The sequence below is a fragment of the Tupaia chinensis genome, unplaced genomic scaffold (assembly GCF_000334495.1).
Source record: "Tupaia chinensis unplaced genomic scaffold, TupChi_1.0 Scaffold142716_1, whole genome shotgun sequence".
Classification (NCBI taxonomy): Eukaryota; Metazoa; Chordata; class Mammalia; order Scandentia; family Tupaiidae; genus Tupaia; species Tupaia belangeri.
Window position 1 is genome coordinate 5,970,720 of NW_006202562.1, and position 23,539 is coordinate 5,994,258.

The following is a 23,539-nucleotide window of genomic DNA, read 5'->3' on the forward strand; positions in this document are numbered from 1 at the left end:
TTAAGCCACCGGGTCCAGGACTTGAACTGCGATCGACTACATGGGAGTCCAGCAACATAGCCATTACGCTAACTGCTGGTCCCAAGGCACTGGACTTTTACATGGCCAAGTGAAGTTTGAGTCCTAGACCTAACAGCTTGAAAATCACACCAACTGCACTCGTGTGCAAGCCCCAAACCCCAAGAAGAGAATGGAGGAGAAGGGACTGCAATATGGCCATCCACCCTGGGGAGTGAATTCTTATTTTCCCTCTCTCTGTCTTTCTCTTTTCTCTCCAGCGCATGCACAATATGACAAAAAATTGGGAACCAGCAGTTAGCGTAATGGCTATGTCGCTGGACTCCCACGTAGTCGACCGCAGTTCGCATCCTGGACCTGGTGGCTTAAAACTCATGCCAGGCGCGTGTGCGTGCATGCCCAAGATCCCGAGAGGAGAATGGAGGAGAAGGGATTGCGGCGTGACCATCCCCCCTGGGGGGTGATTTCTCGCTTTCTGTCTCTATGTCTCTCTCTGTCTGTCTGGCGAGAGCACACGCCCTATAGTGAAAACCTCTCCAAAAAAAAAAAATAATAATAATATGACAAAAAATTAAAAATTAAAAATGACATATCCTATAAAATTCTTGGTCATCTAGATGATACTCTAGAACTCAACATACCCTATACTATTCTTGGTCATCTAGATGATACTCTAGAACTGCTCTATCAAAATGAGACAATCTTTTCAAGATTGTTCTATGGACTAATGATAGAGTAGGTAAGTGTGCAAAAGGAGATGTAGATTCAGGCATCGAGGGCAGTGGTTCCATACAGACTTCAGGGACAAGAAGCACTGAACATGTAGACATTCTGGAGGCACAGTATGTGGGGAGGCTTTGTCTGCCCGGCATTCTTCCTTCTAGCTCTTACATTTGGGTAAAGCTCCAGCCCCAGATTTGGGGTGGAGCATGAGGGAAGGGTCTGAGCCATCTCCCATGGCATGGCCTGGTCATAGCCATTGACTCAGGAATGAGCTATAATCCAATAAGGCCTCTTTGGATGCCAGGTACAAAGCTGATGTCCACAACTTCCTCCTCACTGAATTCTGATGGAGAGCCTGAGGCGGGCTGTAGGTTTGACCCACGGATGGGGATACTCCTCTGAAAATGGAGCCAAGAACAGGTAACCAGGAGAGAGGTGGAGAAAGAAATGTGATCCATGATTTAGTTAACCCATACAGAATGAAACCATCTTTAAAATTAAGTCTACCATCAGACTTATCCTTAGTTACTTGAAGCAATTATTTCAGTAGGGTTTGATTTTCTAGATGAACAGTAACCCAAATCCAAAGTCTCCAAGGAATGCAAACATTAGAGAATGGAAGTAGCATGTGGTTACATAGTGATAATTTTCTAGATCTCTAATTGTTATGTAGGTGAGCCAGACTTTCTTGCCCACTTTGTAGCCCTTATCCAAATGTTATGTATTAGAATCTCTGGATGGGGCCCAGGAATCTATTCTTTAAAAATCTCCTGGGGCCCAGGAGATTGGAAACCACGGTCTCTGCCTAATTAAAATGTTGCATCCCCAATGCCATTCGAAATTCTTATTGGAATAGAGAACCCGAAGATCAGTACTTGCCTTGCTTCGTATTTCTCATCAATGCAAAACAGCTGAATACAAAAAGCGTCTGAGGCTCCTTTGTAGGTGGGGTGGAAGTGACTGTACCCCTCAGGGAGCAAGATGGATGCTGAGCTCTCACTGCTGATGTAGTTATCGACCTCATCCATGACGGAGATCTGACTGAATTTCTCTACATCCTAGAACAAGGAGACAGGAGGAACGAATGAGGACCTCTTTCATTTTTGCAGTTTAATGGGCCACTGGTTGCATCATCTTTCTATGACACTGTTCTTAGGACAGGTGTGAACATCTCACTTGAAATAACTCATCTTGAGCCAGACCAGGTTTCAGGAGATGTTCTTAATGAGATTCAAAATTTATAAAGTGATTAAGTTCTAACACAAAGGTCAGAAAACAAGTGGTTTTGGATGGCCTTTGATACAGGATCCATATTTTAACTGGCTCACTGGGTGGAAAGTAGAGCATGGTAGTATGGTATTCTGACTCTCTACGCAAAATACCCCTATTTTCAAAAATGGCATCATGACTCTGTGATACAAGAATTTCTCAATTTGCAACTATCCAGGGAGTTCTCCGAGTGAGGTGTAAAGTGGAACCAGGAAGTTCCAATTGACCACAGCCACCCAGAAAGTGTTGATCTATTTTGTCTCATTTTAGGGTCATCTAAGGTGTTATGACTCAAAAGAAAATGATTGACTCTGAGCTCCTTCTCAGAGTTCTTTTGAGTCTAAGTAACACGTGCATATAGTATCCATTAAAACAAGATTAGCACCAGGGAACCAGCAGTTAGCGTAATGGCTATGTCGCTGGACTCCTACATGGTCAACCGCGGTTCGTGTCCCGGACCCAGTGGCTTAAAACTCACGCCGGGCGCGTGTGCGTGCGTGCCCAGGATCCCGAGAGTGGAATGGAGGAGAAGGGATTGCGGCGGCGTGACCATCCCCCCTGGGGGTGATTTCTCGCTTTCTGTCTCTATTGTCTCTATGTCTCTCTCTGTCTGTCTGGCGAGCGCACGCGCCCTACAGTGAAAGTCTCTCCATATAACAAGTCTAAGTAACACGTGCATATAGTATCCATTAAAACAAGATTAGCACCAAAAATACCTAATTTGTCTGCTGAGCAAAGTCATGTAATTTGTGTTTTGTCTTTATTCCTTTGGTTTCCTCATTTTCTTTTCACATGCTCTACCAGATTTGATAGATATTTTCTAAGATATCAGTCATTTAAGATAATCTATGAACTTCATTTTTTTCCCTCCCCCTTACTCTGGGTTTGTAGCTCTCTACCAACTTGCTGTACATCTGCCATCTTGTTTTACAGCTCCCATTTCTTAAGTTCCAGGTCTTTCCTTTGTCTTTGTTATTCATGGTGTAGGCTTTATATCACTGGAGCACATTTCTAGCTTCCTGAAAGCTTGGGAGGTAAAACTCAATAGCCATGGGCAAACAGGCTCTGCAGAGTGATCAAGCAAACACTGCGGCATTTTTATGGATGGCCACTTCAGTGATCTTATCTGGAGGCCTTTTCTTTGGGTTTGTGAGTGCTTGGAGGGATTAAGTTCTCCAATCTTCTGCCTCATGGCAATAGCCACGGGCAAACTGAGGCACTCTGCAGAGTGATCAAGCAAACACTGCGGCATTTTTATGGGTGGCCACTTCAGTGATCTTATCTGGAGGCCTTTTCTTTGGGTTTGTGAGTGCTTGGAGGGATTAAGTTCTCCAATCTTCTGCCTCATGGACTGTGGTAGGCAGAAAGGTGGTTCCCAAAGACATTCACGTCCTCATCCCTGGAACCTGAAATACATTACTTTACATGGCAAAGGGGGGCTTTGCAGATGCCATTACAGTAAGGACTTTGAGATGAGGAGAGTGTTCTGGTTCACCTTTGTTTATTATTAAGAGGGAGGTAAGAAGGTCAGAGCCAGAGAGAGGTACTAGCTGACAACTCTGAAGAAGGACGATACTATGCTGCTAGTCCTGAAAAGGAAGAGAGTCCATTGGCCAGGGAATGCGAGCAAAGGCAAGGAAATGGAATCTCTCCTAGATCCTCCAGGAAGAATATGCCCCCACCTATATCGAGGTCTTAGTTTAGGAACATCCATATTTTGGACCTCTGACCCCCAACTCTGTAAGACCAAAGATTTCCATTGTTCGAAGCCACCAAGCTTGTGGTGATTTGTTACAGCAGCCATAGAAACCTAATATGAAGACTGGGCTTCTGACATCCAGAACAGGAGGCTGGAAGGGGCACCCAGGAGGGGAGTCCTCTATTTGAAACAGAGAAGGCCACTCACTCACTAGTCTCTGTCCTTCACCATGACACAGCCTCATACGGCACAGGCTGAACCTGAATTTGGAGCTGCTTCTGTTCAGTTCTCCAGAGAATTGTCATCTGGTGGTATTACTTGGTGGGGAGGAGGGGTAGTCACCAAGCTAAGAGGAGTCTGCAGGGAATATAGTGTGCTGGTCGCTTTGGGCATGCCTCATTTTCAGCCCGATACCCTACCCTGCCTTCTGCAGAACCTCCAGACTTGTGGAGAATTTACACAAACTTTTCACTAGACTCTTTCTCATAAAGACTCCAGTTTTGCCTTCTTCAGCTGTGTTAAGCCAGTGTAAACTTCCCCATCGATTTTTTGACTCTAAATATTTTTAAAGTACTTATCTTCCAATATCTCCTCTCCTTCTTATTGCCTTTGTGGATGTGTGCCCTTTTTATCCCCTTACTGTCATTTCAGTGGGTTTTATTCCAGAAGGGAACAGAGATAAACATGGGAGGTCATCCACTTTGTTTAACCAGATGCCCTGTGGGGTTCCAGTACATTGAAGGAGGGGTAGGAGGACCATCCTGTCCCTCCCTCCACATCCTTGTTTTGGTCCACAAAGGAAAGGTGACCCTTTTAGGCATAGTGGAGAGAAATTCTCCATCCTCTACTGCATTCCCTCCCCCTCCTCCTGAGGCAAAGTTGTAACCTACTGCTCAGTTAGTCTCCTAGGGTGGGTCTCCCAGTAGCAAACCCTGAACTAAGAGTCCAAGAACCAGTAGTTTACTTGGGAAATAAGATCAGGAAATTCAGCAAAGTATGTGGGGTAGTGAGGCAAGGAAGGACGGAAGGCAACATGGGTGCTTTAAGGTATGGGTCCCCCTGGGGACTCAATCTTCTGACTCTCCTGGGGACTCTGAAGAATACACCTCAGAGCCGGCCCATCTAGGAGGAGAAGGTGCTGGGTTATTGATTCTCTACCTCCCTTCAGTCATTAGTTGATTGTTGCTTGCAAAGAGTCTGACCTGCTGCAAGCATAGCCCTGGGAAGAAGACCAGGTACTTGCAATGCTCCTGCTCAGGGTGCTCAGGAATGATAAATGCTAAAGGACACAAATAGGAAAGCCAACCTCATATGCTAAGATGGGACTCAGAAACTGGCCCCTACACCATATGGAGATATCTCTTTCTGCCAGCACACCCTGTTTTCAGTCTGCACACCTTCTCACCTCTACATAGTGAGCCCAGAGTGGGGACAGACCTTGTCCCAAAGGTAAGACCTGCCTACAACTAAATGTGGACACTTAATTCAGCAGGGAAAAACGGGAGGCCCATTTGTGTTCCATATCCAAGCCTGTTCTCTAGTTCAGTGTTACCCAAGGCAGTGAGACTTTGTCCCTAGCTGACTTCTGGGTAGACTCCTTTATGAGTCAGAATCTGGATAGGGGAGGTTGGAGAATCTGGCCCTTTGGCAGAATTCCCATGTACAATAGTTTTCTGCAGGTCTTTCTTGTGCCACCATGGACATGACTCTTCCTTGGGTATGTGTTCTCCTCGGGGGCTGTCTAGGCTTCTCAGGCTGGCTGTGGGTGAGCTAGTCAACCTCTCAATAAGAGGATTTGGGGAGTCTACTGATGGTTCAGCACAGTGCTTACAACAGAGGAAGGACAACGTCAGTCATGTCAACCCTATAATGTTTTCCTTTGCTCTTTGTGAAAAGTTCAAAACCCTGAGCAGGGTCCACAAAGCCCTGTCCTTCTTATCCTGAATCCCCAGGTTCCTGGCAGGTAACAAAGGGTGGACTGCAACAGAGTGGGCAAAGTCTATTTAAGAAAGGACTACAGGCAAAGGGATGGGTGGGGTGGAGAGAAAAAATAATGCCTGAGGGACAGGCACTGGGGAAGATGGCCCCACCCCTTGGCCTGATCTATAACAAAAGGGGACAGTTAGTGGAACCTGAGATCCATGTGAATGATAAACAGGTTGAGTATGCCTTATCCTAAATACTTGGAACCAAAAGTGTCTTGGATTTAATTTTTTTCTCATAGTTTGTGATAGTTGCAATTATATAATGAGATATCTTGGAGATTGAAACCAAGCCTAAACACAAAATTCAATTATGTTTCACATATACTTTATATATATACATCAAAGGTGATTTTATACAACATACATATTTTCATCCTTTTGTGAGAAACAAAAACAAGCGCTCTCAACAGGGTCTAATGCTGTAATCCTCCTCCTCACCAGCCAGCCATGATCGTGGTTATGCGCACACCTGACATGTAGATTAGCCTGGGAACCAGACCCTAATCTTCCACATGGCTTCTAGCACTGCAGATTGACACGCTACCACTGTGCCACTGTGGCTAGGCCTATACAATATTTTTGTATTGCAATGTTTTGACTTATGAGGTCCTATGAGATCAGGTGTGAAATTTCCACATGTGGCATCAAGTCAGTGCTTAAAACATTTTGGGTTTTGGAGAATTTGGGGTTTTGGAGCGATTTGGATTTGGGGTTTTTAGAGTAAGGATTTGCAACATGTATAATACATATAAGTATATGTATATGAATATATACATGTGCATATGATGGAGAAAACATGAATGTTTTGCTTCCCCAAAAGTTTTCTCTTTGAGCAACAGAAAGAAAAATTGTAGTTACTGAAATTCAATTGATATAGAAATGTAACTTATTGCCTAATCCATGCAGTGTATATTGGATAAAGGATTAATCACAGTGGAACAAGAGTTAGTCAGCAGAGGGTATGCAATGTAGGTCCTAAAGAAGGTGATAGGTGTGAAGTGGGAGAAAGGGAAGGGAAGTCTGGAGGAAGAAAGGGCACACAAAGACCCTGCAGTGGAAAGGAGTGAAGTTCACAGGGGCCGGCAGGTAAAGTTCACAGGGCATGCAAAGGCCCTACTCAAACCTACCTCTATTTCACTAGTATTCCCACTTTGGGCTGCTGAGAAAGGCTCCTCGGACACAATTTCTTCTGTGACTTTTTCCTGCAAATGACAATGATGAGATATGAGAATTAATCCACACCTACAGTAGTTCAGATCTTGTATTCAAGCTAGCTCCTGGGGTTCAGACCTGGCTCCACTGTTTACTGCCTATGTGGCATTGAGAAAGTTAAATAGTCTTGGGACCAGCAGTTGGTGTAATGGTTATGTTGCTGGACTCCCATATAGTTGACTGCGATTTGAGTCCCGGACCCGGTGGCTTAAATTCACACTGGGCACATGTGTGTGCATGCCCAAGATCCCAAGAGGAGAATGGAGGAGAAGGGATTGCAGTGTGGCCATCCCGCCTGGGGGGTGATTTCTCACTTTCTGTCTCTCTGTCTCTCTCTGTCTGGTGAACACATGTGCCCTATAGCAAAACCTCTCCAAAATAAATAACTAAATAGCCTTAGTTTCTGTAAAAACCTGTAAAAGGGGATGGGAATAGCATAAACTTCACAGGTTGATATGAGAGCACAATAAGAATTGATGGTCAGATACATGATTGATAGATTAAATGATATATAAATGATAGGTAATAGGTAGACAGGTGAGAGATGATGACAGATAAACAGAAAGATGGATAAATGATAGATGATAAATAATAGATAGATAGATAGATAGATGCCAAGCACCTGTCTAATTCTCTGTAGCAGGTCTCCTAGTTTTCTGTTGATGATTAGGTTTTGTTCTATTATTCTTAAGCTATGTAACTTGAAAGCTGCACTGTTTGATTTTTTAAAAAACATTTGGAGGAGGGATACGAAGACAGCATTGTTAAGACAGGGAGGTAGTGTTGTTATATTTTGATCAACTCGACTGGGGAGAAATGTTCACATATTGAAATGATCACCTTGTAAGCTAAATAATGTGATTGAATGTATTAAAAAATGTAAATAAAAAAATAGTGTTTTTGAGGTATAACTGATATACAATAAACTGGGTATACTTAAAGTGCATCCTTTGAAAATTTTTGACTTATATTTGCATCTATAAAAATGTCACCACAATCATTCCAGCCCTGTCATCCAGTGACTAAGGAAGCCAGCCCCCACATGCCCAACCACAGTTCAAACCCAAGCCCCAATGGCTTGAAAAATGTTGGGCACAATGGATAAAAAATTTGAATATAAAGCCTCAAACTACCTCACTACTACTAGAAAACATAGGGGAAACTTTTGAAGATATTGCAGTAGGCAAAGATTTCATAAATAAGACCCCTAAAGCACAGGCAATACTCCCCCAAATAGACAAGTGGATTACATCAAGTTAAAAAGCTTCCTCACAGCAAAAGAAACAATAATTATAGTAAAAAGACAGCCCTCAGAATGGGAGAAAAATATTTGCAAATTATTTCTCAGGCAAAGCATTGATATCCAGAATTTATAGGGAACTCAAACAGCTTGCCCATAAAAATAAAATATCCAATTAAAAATGGGCATACTAATTGAATGGACAACTCTCCATGGAAGACTTCTGAATGGCCAAGAGGCTTCTGAAAAAATGTTCAAAGTCTCTTGTTATAAGGGAAGTGCAAATTCAACCCACAATGAGATACCATTTAATCCTAGTTAGAATGGCTCAGATCAAAAATATAAAGAACGACAAGTACTGGTGGATGAGTGTTGGTGAGATTGTAAATTGGAGCAGCCTCTGAGGAAAACAATATGGAGGTTTCTCAGGAACCTAGAGATACAGCTCTCATATGACCCGGATAATTACTCAAAAGATAGGAAAACATTCAATAGGAAGGACATTTACACATCCATGTTTATTGTAGCATCTTTCACAATTGCTAAAACATGGAACCAAGCTAAGTGTCCAAAACTGATGACTAGATTGAAACACTTTGGACCAGCAGTTGGCATAATGGCTATGTTATTGTACTCCCATGTAGTCAACCGCAGTTCGAGTCCCAGACCTGGTGGCTTCAACTCATGCTGGGCGCATGTGCGTGTGTGCCCAAGATCCCGAGGAGAAGAATGGAGGAGAAGGCATTGCGATGTGGCCATACCGCCTGGGGGATTATTTCTTGCTTTCTGTCTCTCTGTCTTTCTGGCGAATGCATGCGCCCTATAGCAAAAACCTCTCCAAAAAAAAAAAAAAGAAGAAAAAGAAAAACTGTGGCACATATACACTATGGAATATTATGCACCTGTAAGGAACAATGAGATCCTATTGTGTGACTCAAAATGGATGAAAATAAAAGACTTAATGTTGACTGAAATGAGTCATTTGTTGAAAGATACACAATTTATATATATAGATTTATTACCCATTAATTTAAATCTGAAAGACAGATTTCTAGTAGTTCTCTTTAAAAAGAAAAAAAATCAGGAGATCAGCAGGTGGCATGGTGGCTAACATACTGGACTTCTCTACATGGCTGAGCACAGTTCAAGTCCCAGACCTGGTGGCTTGCTCTCTCACTTTCTCTCTCTCTCAGCCTCTTTATGGTGAGCACATGTGCTGGGTAGCAAATTTTTAAAAAATAATAAATAAAGTTAAATAAATAAATCTTTTAAAAAAGATCAACTTGCAAAAACAAAGCTTCTCTATCATCACCATCATCAGTATCAAATAGGAACTGTACTAGAAAATAAGATCTAATTCATGATAGCTATAAAAACTACAAAGTATCTAGGATTGATCCATCAGAGTGCATTAGACATACATAGATATTTTTTAAATTCTAGTAAAGGATATATCCTCTATAAAGTAAAACAAATTTGAATAGGTAGATAAATTCAAAACAATCTAATAAAAATTCTGCAAGATTTTTTTTTTATGAGGACCTAGACAAAAAAAAAAGGAATGAAATGAAAAGAAAAGTGTTGGGCATGAGTGCGAGGACTGGGATTTAGAAAGGGATAAGTGGGGGAAATAGAGACTGCAGCATGATCCATGGGGGAAGGGGAGGGGGGTGCTTTCTTCCTTGCTCTTGCTCTGTCTCTCTCTAGTGAGAACATGCACCCTCTGGCAATTAAAACAAAATTCTTTTTAAAAAACTCTGATGAACATAAACATCAATCCCCCAAGTTTCTATGTTTCTATATGCCTCTCACTTGCCATCCTGCTGATCACAGGATGTTTTGTTGTTTTGTTTTGTTTTGAGAGTTTTTTGCTGTAGGGCATGTGTGCATTCACTAGAGAGACAGAGAGAGTAAAAAATCACCGCTAGTGGGGGATGGCCATGCCACAATCCCTTACCCTCCATTCTTCTCTTGGGATTTTGGGAATATGCACATGCGCGCGTGCGCGCGCGCACACACACACAATTCACTAGAGAGACAGAGAGAGTGAATAATCACCGCTAGTGGGGGATGGCCATGCCACAATCCCTTACCCTCCATTCTCCTCTTGGGATTTTGGGAATCTTCACCCGCGCGCACATGTACACACACACACACACACACACACACACACAGTGTGAGTTTTAAGCCTCTGGGTCCAGGACTCAGACCACAGTCCGCCCAAGTATGGAACTAAAACCACAGTCAGCCATGTGCGAGTCCAGCACCTTAACTACTACACTACCTGCTGCTGTTCACAGTTTCCAGACTTTTATATAGATGAAATCCGACAGTAATTTTTTGTGGGGTGCAGGGATGGGTACTAGCTTCTTATTCAGAATGTTTATTTGGAATTCACCCATGCTGAATCACTAGTTTATTTCTCTTCGTTGCTAAGTAGTATTCTAAAGTGTGGATGTACCGTACTTCCTTCACATCCTCACCAACACTTGGTACGTTTTAATCTTTCTAATTTTGGTCACTCTAATAAGTGGACAGTTGTATGCGAGTGTGGTTTTAACTCGCATTTCTCTAAGTATAGTTGCATGTGGTATGCTTGCTCAAATCTTTTGCATATTAATTTTGCATGTATTTAGCAAAATTGCTATATTACTTATTAGTTCTAAGCAGCTGTTTTATAGATTCCATCAGATTTTCCACATGGACTGTCATATTGTCTGTGAATAAAAGACAAGGGTTTTTTTTTCCTTTTTAATTTTTTTAATAATGTTTGCCAGAGGGCATATGCCCTCCCCAGAGGGAGACAGAGAAAGAGAAAAGGAGAAAGTACACTCCATGGGGTGTGTTCACGCTGCAAAACCTTCTCCTCCATTTCTCTATCTTGTTGGGATTTGGGGAACCAATGCACACATGCCCAGCTTGTTTTTCAAGCCACCAAGGGCTGGACTTGAACCACACAGTAGGCCATGTTAGATCTGGTTCCTTTAGCCAGCATGCCATGGAGTCAGTCCAAGACAGTTTTAATTCTTCCTCTCCAATCTGGGTGCTTTTCCCCCCCTTGTCTTTTAGTGCTTTCTTGAATCTCCACATAATTTTGAATAGAAGTGATGATAGCAAACATCCTTTTCTTGTTCCTGACTTTAGGAGAAAAGCATTTAGTTTTTCACTATTTGGTATGCAGTTAGTTGTAGGTTTCTGTTATGGTTTGGGTGATGGTTTGTCCCTCCAAGTTTAATGTTTTGGATTTTGACTTGGGGAGGCGGTAAGGCTGAGTGAGTGGTGACTGGTTCATAGTAATTGTATCATGGCAGCAATACTCTTCATGAATAGATTAACAATGGCTCCCAAGATCCAGTGAGTTTTAGATCTTGTGAGAAGAGGTTAGTTCTTGTGAGAGCTGGCTGCAATAGAAGAGTGAGAACGAGCTTCTCGTCTGCATGTACCCACCATCCTCTATGCTTCTGACAGCCTCTGTGCTATAGGGGTAGGCCTTGTTCCTTCCAGTCACCAGAATGGGAGTTTGTAAATAAACTGTCCTTATAAAGTCACTCAGTCTCAGCTATGTCTGTCAGCAATGCAGAAATTAAAACTGTTTTCAAAAATTAATTAAATTGAGGGAACCAGCAGTTAGCGTAATGGCTATGTCGCTGGATTCCCACGTAGTAGACCGTGGTTCGCATCCCAGACCCGGTGGCTTAAAACTCACGCCAGACGCGTGTGCGTGCGTGCCCAAGATCCCTAGAGGAGAATGGAGGAGAAGAGATTGCGGTGTGGCCATCCCCCCTGGGGGGTGATTTCTCGCTTTCTGTCTCTATGTCTCTCTCTGTCTGGCAAGCGCATGCGCCCTATAGCGAAAACCTCTCAGAAAAAAAAAAAAGAAAAGAAAAAGAAATGTTCCATGTGTACTTGAGAAGAATGTGTATTCTGCTGCTGTTGGCTAGAGTGTTGCATCAATGTCAGTTTGGCTAGATTAGTCAATAGTACCCTCAGAATCTTCTGTATCCTTACTCATTTTCTGTTTATTTGTTCTATCAATTATTAAAAGAGAGATACTTACATCTCTGTAATTACTTATTTATCTTTGTAGTTCTATTCCTTTTTGTTGCATATATTTTGAAGCTCTATTAGATGCATAAATATTTGGAACTGGTATCAGCTGGTGGCATAGTGGTTAAGGTGACAGGATCTCACATGGCCAACCACACAGTTTGTATACCAGACCCAGCGACTTGAAAATACACTGGGCACGTGTGTGTGTGCCCAAAATCCTGAAAGGAGGGAGAAATGGAAGAGATGGGATTGTAGCATGACCATCCCCCATGGGCAGTGCTTTTTGTTTCTCTTTCTCACTCTAGCAAGAACACATGCCCTCTAGTAAAATTTAAAATATATATATTTAGAGGACCAGCAGATAGTATAGTAGTGACATTGCTGGACTCCCACATGGCCAACTGCGGTTCAAGTCCTGGAACTGGTGGCCTGAAACTCATGCTGGGCACATGTGCATGCAAGCTCAAGATCCCAAGAGGAGAATGGAGGAGAAGGGATTGCATTGTGCCCATTCCCCTGGGGAGTAATTTCTCACTTTTCCTCTCTCTCCCTCTCTCTCTCTTTCTCTCTTTCTCCAGTGAGTGCACATGCCCTAGCGTCAAAACCTCTACCAAATAGAGAGAGAGAGAGAGAGAGAGCGAGAGAGAGCAAGCTGATACACATTTAGGACCATTATGCCTTCTTTCTCTTTGTTACCTCTGGTAATAACTTCTGTTCTGAAATCTATTTTGTCTGAAATTAATAAAGCCACTTCATCTTCCTTTTTATAGCATATATTTTCCTATCCTTTTGATTTTTATCTGCTGTCTTTATATTATTTAAGATACATTTTTGTAGCCAATGTATAACTGAGTCTTGCTTTTTAGTCAATCTATACCTGCATTTTCTCCTCTTTAATTGGCACATTTTGATAATTTCTATCTAATGCAATTATTGCTACAGTTGGGTTTAAGTCTGCCATCTTGCTATTTGTTTTCCACCTGCTCTTTGTTTCCCTTTTTCTCTTTTTCCTTCTTTTGGATTAATTTTGCATTTTTATAATTCCATGCATCTCTTCTAAAGGCTTATTAAATATAACTCTGAATTTGATGTATAACTTTAGTAGATTTTTTAGGGTTTATGAAATACATTTTTAACTTATCACAGACTATCTTCAGGTGATAAAAAGGGTCTTCAAGGGAACAACGAGTGGTATGGTGGTTGAGGTGTTGTACTCCCGTGTGGCCTACTATAGTTTGAGTCCCAGACTTGGTGGCTTGAAACTCACATTGGGCGTATGTGCATGTGTGCCAAAATCCTGAGAGGAGAATGGAGAAGAAGGGATTGCAGTGTGGCCATCTTCCCCAGAGGGTTGTTTCTCATTTTCTTCCTCTCTCTGTTTCTCTCTGTCTTTCCAGTGAGTGCACACACCCTATAGCAAGATCTTTCTTAAAAATAATTAATTAGTTAATTAAAGAACTTCGGAATAGTATACCTATATCTCTCCTTGCTCAGTGCTTGCATAATTCTGGTTCTATCTTAAACCTCACGCTATGCTATTTTTGTTTGAAAAGTCAATTACTTCTTACGGAGATATAAATATAAGAATAAAATCTTTTTCATGATTTCATTTTACTTATTATTACTTTTTAAATTTGCTATAGGGCACATGCACGCACCAGAGAGAGAGAATATGAGAAAGTAAGCTCCAGGTCTGGGACTCAAACTGCAGTCAACCATGTGGGGAGTCCAACGCCTTAACTACCTCACCACCTGCTAGTCCCAAGAACAAAATCTTATACATTTACCCTCTTTGTTATCATTTCCAGTGTTCTTGATCCCCTGCTGTAAACCAAGATTTCTATCTGGTATCATTTTCCTTCTACCTGAAGGAATTCCTTTAACATGTCTTGCGATGTGAGTCTGCTGGTGATGAAGTCTTCCTTCTTTCCTGTGCAGGCAAAGGCCTTTATTCCACCTTTATTTTTGAATAAAAGGTGGTACTAGGCGTAAATTCTAGGGTGGGTCCAACCACGGTGGTGCAGTGGTAGCACAACACTCTCCGATGATGGAATCATATGGAAGATCGGGGTTCAATTCCCCACGTCAGACTGTACACACCAGGCACACATGCTCATGCCCGTGATCCTGGCTACCTGGGGAGGCTGAGGAGAGGATCAAGGTATGGACCCTAATTAAAGATGCCTGTTTTTCTCTTTCTCTCTCTCATGAAAGAAATACATTTTAAAAATAAAATCTAGGAGGACAGTTTATTTTCTTGCTGTTCTTTAAAGATGTAAGTTCTTGCTTGCATTGCTTCTGAGAAGAAATCTGTCCTCATCTTTGCCTCTAACTTGTTTCTCAATCCTCCCCCATCCTGCTTTTAAGATTTTTCTTTTTATCACTTGTTTGCCATTTTTGATAATGACTGGCTTTGGTATAGCTTTCTTCCTGTTTCATTTGCTGGCTCTTTGTCAAGATTCTTATATTTGTGGATTTATTGTTTGCATCAAATTTAGAATTTTTTCCTCAGTATTACTTCAAACATTTTTCTTTCTATACCAACTTCTATCTTCTTCTTAAAGGTCTCCAATTACACATATATTAGGTGCCTGAAGTTGTCCCAAAGCTCACTTATACATTGATCTTTAAAAATAAACTCATTTCTTTCTATTTCAAGTTCACTAATCTTTTTTTCTACAATGTCTAATCTGTGGTTAACACTTCTGGTGCATTTTTCATCCCATGCCTTGTAGCTTTTATCACTTGAAGTCTGATTTGGTAGAGCTTTATGTCTTCTGTATCTCTCCTTAATCTCTGGGACTTATGAAATATAATGACTGCAACTATATTTTATATTCTTTCCAATTCTAACTTCTGTTTCAGATCTGAGTTGGTTTCAAATTATTGATTCATCTCCACTTTATGCATCGTATATACTCAATTTTTGAGAGCCTGGAATTTTTTACTGAATTCAAAACATTGTGAATTGTATCTAATTAGATGCTAGATACAAATATATATACAAATATATATATTTTAATCTTATTTATTTCTTCCATAAGAGAGCAGGATAGACAGGTACTCTCACAGGGTCCTCACACTATAATCCATCCCAGTCTCAGGCAACCTGGATCAGGGACATGTGGATGCATACCCATGTCTACAGGGAGGTCTTGAGACATGAACTCCAGCCCTTTCTAGGTAGGTCCATTATTGCAAAGCATTGCATTATTGCCGTGCCACCATCTGGCCCCTCCATGAATATTCTTGAACTTTTTTCTGGCCTCAGTTACTTGGGAACAGTTTGATCCTTTTGGTTCTTGCTCTAAAGATATTAAACAGAACTGGAGCAGTGCTCCCTCTAGAGCTAATTAGTCTACAGCAGGGAGGTAAGACACTATCTCGTGAGTCATAGGTTTTCCAGTCTGGCTGGTAAGGACAGACACCATTCACAGCCTGTGGGCACTATTAACTCTACTCCTTTTTGGAGGCTCTTTCTCAGTCTGACTTTAATGAGCTCTTTGCATGCATGCTCTGATCACTACTCAGCTGAATACACAAGTGATCCTCTGCTGATCAGTGGTATCTGTCTGTACAGTTCTACTCTCCTGGTACACTGTCCTGCAACCTTCACTGGCTTTAGTCTCCATGGACTTACAGAGCTCTCTCTTCAACACAAAAAGCCCTCTGGTTTCTCTTGCTCTGAGCTGTGGCCTGGAAATTTTCTCAAGGTAGTAATTAAAGGCCCTTGGCTTATTTCTCATTTCTCAGGTATTGCTATTCTTTGTGACAATGGTGAGCAACTTTTTTTTTTTTCTTTAGGTTTTTGACATAGGATGCATGTGCTTGCCGAAGAGAGACAGAGACAGACAATGAGAGGGGAAAGTGAGAAATCACTCCCTAGGGGAGATAGCCACACTAGAATACCTACTCCTCCTGGGGTTTTGGGCACACATGCCCAGTGTGAGTTTCAAGCCAATGGGTCTGGGATTCGAACTGCAGTCAACCATGTGGGAGTCAGCACTTTAACCACCATGCCACCTGCTGGCTCTGTGATCAGTATCTTGAAGAATGCTATTTCATGCATCAGTTACTTTTTGGTTGGTTCAATCAGGGAAGTAAATCACTCCATCTTAGCCAGAAGCAGAAGTCCTGTTCTTGTTTGTTTGTTCATTTGTTTGTTTGAATTCCACTCACCAGTTTCATTTCTCTTAGTCTAAGTCTAATCCATACAATGCCATATACCTGTTCACTTCAAAAGGTTCAGGTCTCCCCTTGGTCCATTCTTCTGAGGGATTTGCATCCGCTTTCCCACATAACTTCATTGGGGAACTCTCCTCTTCCCACCACACTGTGACCCCTTTGAAGGCTGAGACCAGGTCAGTCTCAGATCTGCCTCTCACAGAGCGCCTGGTCACTGTAAGCACCTGATCTCTGACCAGAGAATATATCTCAATAAATGAAATTAAAATGTGTCACCCAGCTGGGTACAAGTTGGGTCCTTTTGTGGTTTGGGGAATCAGAATATTTCATAAATACAGCAAGAAAATCAGAGAGAACAATGAAGGCAGCCTAATGCCCAGAATCAGGTCCTCCTCCCTCCTTTATAAGAGGTCTTCAGAGGTTCATGGAAAATGCATATCATTTTTAAAAACTATGGATTTCACATTTTTGTACACTAAGATCAACTCATTCTTTTTTCTTTTTTTTAGTTTTGCGATAGGGCACATGTGCTCGCCAGAGTGGAGAAGTGAGAACTAGCCCCTGGGGTTAGCCATGCTGCAATCCTTTCTTCTCCATCTCCTCTTGGGATTTTAGGCATGCAAACATGCATGCATGCTCGGCATGTTTCTCAAGCCAGCAGGCCTGAGACTAGAACTGTATCGTTGGCCATGTGGAATCCAGCCAACTTAATCCCCATGCCATTGGCTGGCTCAGATCAACTCATACTTCAATTCCATTTTCCATAAACTTTCTGAATTCTCCCTGAACATCCCAAGATTTTCTTCATATAGTTGAGGGGCAAAGGGGACACTGGTTTGTGCAAGATAGGAAAGGAGAAAGAAGAGGAGGGAGCGGGCCAGGAGGCACTGGGCCCACGTCTGCTCCACCCTGGGAGAGGGCAGGCTCTGGATGGAGCAGTCAGGAAACCAGAAGCTGAAGGGGGGACAGACACCATTCACAGCCTGTGGGCACTATTAACTCTACTCCTTTTTGGAGGCTCTTTCTCAGTCTGACTTTAATGAGCTCTTTGCATGCATGCTCTGATCACTACTCAGCTGAATACACAAGTGATCCTCTGCTGATCAGTGGTATCTGTCTGTACAGTTCTCCTCTCCTGGTACACTGTCCTGCAACCTTCACTGGCTTTAGTCTCCATGGACTTACAGAGCTCTCTCTTCAACACAAAAAGCCCTCTGGTTTCTCTTGCTCTGAGCTGTGGCCTGGAAATTTTCTCAAGGTAGTAATTAAAGGCCCTTGGCTTATTTCTCATTTCTCAGGTATTGCTATTCTTTGTGACAATGGTGAGCAACTTTTTTTTTTTTTTTTGGGTTTTTGCCAAGGAATGCATCTGTTTAGGTTTTTGACATAGGATGCATGTGCTTGCCGAAGAGAGACAGAGACAGACAATGAGAGGGGAAAGTGAGAAATCACTCCCTAGGGGAGATAGCCACACTAGAATACCTACTCCTCCTGGGGTTTTGGGCACACATGCCCAGTGTGAGTTTCAAGCCAATGGGTCTGGGATTCGAACTGCAGTCAACCATGTGGGAGTCAGCACTTTAACCACCATGCCACCTGCTGGCTCTGTGATCAGTATCTTGAAGAATGCTATTTCATGCATCAGTTACTTTTTGGTTGGTTCAATCAGGGAAGTAAATCACTCCATCTTAGCCAGAAGCAGAAGTCCTGTTCTTGTTTGTTTGTTCATTTGTTTGTTTGAATTCCACTCACCAGTTTCATTTCTCTTAGTCTAAGTCTAATCCATACAATGCCATATACCTGTCTTCTTCAAAAGGTTCAGGTCTCCCCTTGGTCCATTCTTCTGAGGGATTTGCATCCGCTTTCCCACATAACTTCATTGGGGAACTCTCCTCTTCCCACCACACTGTGACCCCTTTGAAGGCTGAGACCAGGTCAGTCTCAGATCTGCCTCTCACAGAGCGCCTGGTCACTGTAAGCACCTGATCTCTGACCAGAGAATATATCTCAATAAATGAAATTAAAATGTGTCACCCAGCTGGGTACAAGTTGGGTCCTTTTGTGGTTTGGGGAATCAGAATATTTCATAAATACAGCAAGAAAATCAGAGAGAACAATGAAGGCAGCCTAATGCCCAGAATCAGGTCCTCCTCCCTCCTTTATAAGAGGTCTTCAGAGGTTCATGGAAAATGCATATCATTTTTAAAAACTATGGATTTCACATTTTTGTACACTAAGATCAACTCATTCTTTTTTCTTTTTTTTAGTTTTGCGATAGGGCACATGTGCTCGCCAGAGTGGAGAAGTGAGAACTAGCCCCTGGGGTTAGCCATGCTGCAATCCTTTCTTCTCCATCTCCTCTTGGGATTTTAGGCATGCAAACATGCATGCATGCTCGGCATGTTTATCAAGCCAGCAGGCCTGAGACTAGAACTGTATCGTTGGCCATGTGGAATCCAGCCAACTTAATCCCCATGCCATTGGCTGGCTCAGATCAACTCATACTTCAATTCCATTTTCCATAAACTTTCTGAATTCTCCCTGAACATCCCAAGATTTTCTTCATATAGTTGAGGGGCAAAGGGGACACTGGTTTGTGCAAGATAGGAAAGGAGAAAGAAGAGGAGGGAGCGGGCCAGGAGGCACTGGGCCCACGTCTGCTCCACCCTGGGAGAGGGCAGGCTCTGGATGGAGCAGTCAGGAAACCAGAAGCTGAAGGGGTCACTTGGCCATGCACTGCCGATGTAGCCACAGGTGGGCAATGCACAAACTGGGAGGGTGTGTTTCTCCTACCCCTACCATACCTCCTTGGTGAGGTCTTCTGAAAAGGAAAGAGCATGAGTAGCCATGTTCCTGAGGCCACAAGGGAGGTGCGCTAAGGCCTTATAGAACCCATAACATAAAGGCACATTTACGTTGCTGTGACCCCGTTACTGCTCAGTGGTGGGCAGGGATGGGATGACAGGTGAATTCCTGGGCTTGTCCACCAAACCCCATCTCATCTATAATATGGCTGATTCTAGGCTTCCTAGTGTGGGTTTAAACCCCCTCTAGTTTAGGGCAGAAGAACAGCACAGAGCATTCTGCTAGCATCACGCTGGCCACCAGGGAGTGCAGGGGTGGGGTCCCTCTGAGGCCAGGCAGGGGCAGCAGAGCCCAGCAGCTAGCCAGGGCAACTCTCCATGGAGCCCAGCAGGTCACTTTATAGCTTGTAGGGCTCGATCAGGGCAGGAAGAAAAATGCTGCCTCATCTGAGGAAGTCATTTCAGACAGTCTGGATGCCCTACTGCCTCTGTCTTCTAAAACCAGGGAACGGATAGGGAGGAAGGGAGGGAAGGGCTGAAATTCTGTTCTGACTTGCATTCTAGAGCAGACCAGGAGGCTGTGATTTGTTACAAACACGTAGGAGTTCGCTTCCGCTGGCCTGCGCTCCCAGCTCTAGTGATCCAGAGGCCTTTCCTGCATCTGAGGCTAGAACTTCTTGGTAACGATCCTGGCACTGGCAGAGCCCCCAGGCCCATCTGGGCATCTCTGTCATGAAGGGGACAGTCTCCCTTACCTGGATGTTTTCCATGGCCTCTGGGGAGGCAGATTCCTGTAGCAGCGCCTCGATTATTTTCTGGGAACCCTGGCTGTTACTCCGGAGCTCAGCATCTTTGAGAGAAAGAGCGGAACAAGGGTAGAAAGGAGATGATAAATATCTGCAGAACTCCATTTAAAGTATATGGCGTGTCTTAGGACTTGGATTCCAGAGGTGGGAAGAGCAGGGTTTTGGAGACCCACCCCACTCTGACCCTGAACAAAGGATCCTGAGAAAGTTCTTTCCTGGGCTCTCTGCACTCTCATTTCATGATGGTGATAAGATGCTACCGGCCTTCCTAGGAGAGTTGAGATGAAAGATTCTGCAATGGGCTTGGGCCTGGCATGGGGGTGGTCTCGACCTCTGTCGGTCCTTTAATAGGACTGTCCCCCCTTTTGAAGTTTGTAAATAACTGATTATCAACTTCCTAAATGGCAGACTTTTACATGACTTTAAGACAGAAGCTGAAAAAGACAACATTAGTGCAGCCCAAACGCAGAGGAATAGCGTGGGGGCTGCTTTCTCTGTTTGAGAATACTGTGAACTTTGGATCCACCAGTGGCCACAAGGTCCACTTTTCTGAAACTGAGCCTTATTCTTTTAAAGAATAATTTATTTGATTTATTACTATCATTATTATTTTTTAATTCATCAGAGAAACAGAGAGCAAGAGAAAGGAAAATTAAGAAAGCAAGCCACCCAATCCAGGATTCAAACCATGGTCAGCCATGTGGGAGTCCAGCACCTTAACCACCATGCTGCTGGCCTCAAGCCTTATTATTTTAATATGTCCTGGAAAGTCAATAATCAGGTAATAACAATGACAACAATAAAATTTAGCATTCATTTAAAATGACATAGAAAAAATATTTCCCATTTGTCTAAGCTCTTTTCTTCCCACTTCCTGTTCTTTTCATTTTCCATCCTCCTTCCTTTATTTTCTATCCTCTCCCACTCTTTCATGAAGATATCCAGGCCTGAAGAGGGGGTTGGGAGAGGACATCGCTGCAGGAAGGCCTGCTCTCCTTTCTGCCTCACTAAGTGCCTGCTCTGCTGGCGGATTTTCTCCATGACATCTGCTCTCAAACTTTGGCCTTTAGCTCAGAGCAGTCCAGGGTGCTCTGCTAAGCAGCTGCCCCTCCTTGGAAGTGCCACTACAGATGCAGGAGGGATGCGGGCCCACTGGAGGCTCCAGAGACAGCGGCTGCTGGCATAGCCCACTGCTCTGCCTTTTTGTTTTTAACCAGCACATCACACTGTAGGGCAGGACCACAGGCAGCCCCAGATCCTCTCTGCTCCCTCCTCTCTCACTGTGTTGCTCTAGCACCAGCCACGGCAACAGTCCCCACAGGTACCTCTCAGCCCCGAATTACAGGATCACTAATGCCTTATACCTACTTCCAGCAAAGTGTGAGTGGATGAAGTACTAGTAGTAAAATTATGTCTGGGGAGGTGAGAGAGCAGTTGGAGGTTACACAATGTTGAAGGTACAGTGGACAGAGAATCACATCCTAGCGTAACAGTAGCTCTTTTTGCCCAAAGACAACATGGCCTAAGAAGAGATGAACATGGGCTTAGAATGCCTCTTCTGAAGGAAGATGCTTCAAGGAAAACAAAACATATTACATATTGAGTTCCTGAGTATGTCCTGAATCTGTAAAATTTTCCAGATAGCTTTTATTGGGTTTCTGGATTCCACGTAAGGATGACAGCAGCATTTAGCTTTTAAAGTTAATTCATTTTGCTATTGAGATGCAACACATATATGGAAAAAGGATATCGCTTGGTTAATTTCTACGTAACATCTGTATCCATGTAACAACCAATTAAATGAATATATGCTATGGCTTGAGTGTGTCTCCCAGATTCCATGTGTTGGAAATTTAATCTCCATTGTAACAGTATTAGGTCATGAGGGCTCTGTTGTCGTGAATATAACTGCCATTTTATCATGGAAGAGGGTTAGCTGTTGTGAGAACAGGCTCTTGATAAAACAAAAGCTTGGCTCCTACTCCCTCTCTGTCTCATGTACCCTCTTGCCCTTCCACAATGTTATGACAGCAGAAGACCCTCACCAAATATGGACTCCACGCTCTTGGACTTCACAGCCTCCACAACCATGTGCCAAGTAAACTTCTGCTCTTTATAAATTACCCAGTCTGTGGTACTGTTGTAGCAGCAGAAAATGTACTAAAATAATATACGTTGATACGATGATCAATCTATCCGCTAGTGTTTAGTTACAAACAACAGAACCCAATAAAAACACTTTCAGCAGCCAAAAGTTTTCCTAATATCCCTGTCCAGTTAAGACACCTCTCAAATTCTGCCACTATTGTGACTCAAACAGTCCTTAATTAGTTTTGCTCAGCAGCAAACTTTTGAATTAAAAAAAAATAAAATCACTTACATCAATAACTTCTCATTCTTAAGTTCTTTCCTATTTTAAGTTTTGAATTTGAAAGTTACAAAGAAAACACAACAAAAAGAAAAGTAGACCTTCACTGTGTGTATACTTATTTTTATAATCGGAACAACATTTCTAAGAAGTAATAAATCTTAAAGAATGGATTGGATTTGCAATGAACTAATAATCTTGGTGATGGTCTAATGATCATGAGACAATTACCAACTACAATGCCTAATTGTCTTGGCTAAACTGTCATGAGGTGTTGCCGATGACTATTAAGCAGCTGCCTCGCTCTTCCCCAGAGGTGGCTGCATTTCAGAGCTGGGTGAGGTGATGTTATATCTCCCTTTCCAGAGTCTCTGGGGGTTTGTGAGGTTTAATTAGATAATGTTCACAATGTGCTCTGAGATCCTCAAATGTGAGATGCTATCCCAGAAAAGTCGAAGCAGTGGTATTATGTAACACACAACTCAAAACATGACTGAGGCTCAAATTTAATTGTTGTTTTATGGCTTACACCAGCTAAGTAGCTTAGAAGACATGAACTATTGGTTTATTCTAGTGGGACTTTCTTGCCAGGACTTTCTTAGTGAGACTACTTATCCTAAGTGTGTTTACCATGCCACTAACAAAGCTACAGGTTCAGGTACCTCTTCGCACTGACCCCTCCCAATGCAGAGCATTCAGAATTTTGCATTCTTTTGCTTAAAGAGGGCTCTTCAGTAGTATAGATGTTAGGTCCCAAAGACTTTGAATCTACCCTCCTCTTTGTCTAATAAGAATAACATATAGGGAGGGTCAGCCCATAGCCTAGAGGTTAAGAAAGATGGATCCCACATGGCTGACAAGGCTTTAGTCCTGCCCCAGTAGTGTGAGAGACATACCAGGTGCATATGCATGTATGCCCTGGGTCCTGACAGGATGGAGAAAGAGGATAATGCATGACCAGCGAAAGGTGCTTTCACCCTCTCCCTTTCTCTCTGTCTCTCTTTGGTGAGCACACGTGCTCTCTGACAAAAAAACATAGAAGAAGAAGGAGGAGGAGAAGAAGAAGAAGAATACATAGTGACTATAAAATAACACATTTTAAAGGCTTAGGAATAAACAATAATATAATCTTGTATTTTTTACATTTACCTTAAATATCCATCAAAAATTCCCATAATTT

At 42.7% G+C, this 23,539-nt stretch overlaps 1 protein-coding gene across 1 annotated transcript in view; it reads right to left on the minus strand.

Moving 5' to 3' along the window:
- The window catches only part of CFAP61 (cilia and flagella associated protein 61), a 389,757-nt gene that overhangs the window by 264,830 nt on the left and 101,388 nt on the right, over positions 1 to 23,539 (minus strand). Inside the window, exons 9-11 of the mRNA XM_006163629.2 lie at positions 19,941 to 20,035; positions 6,822 to 6,896; positions 1,621 to 1,799 (exon numbers count right to left, since the gene is read on the minus strand). Coding sequence (XP_006163691.1) covers positions 1,621 to 1,799; positions 6,822 to 6,896; positions 19,941 to 20,035 — 349 coding nt within the window. The remainder of the gene's footprint in view (positions 1 to 1,620; positions 1,800 to 6,821; positions 6,897 to 19,940; positions 20,036 to 23,539) is intronic.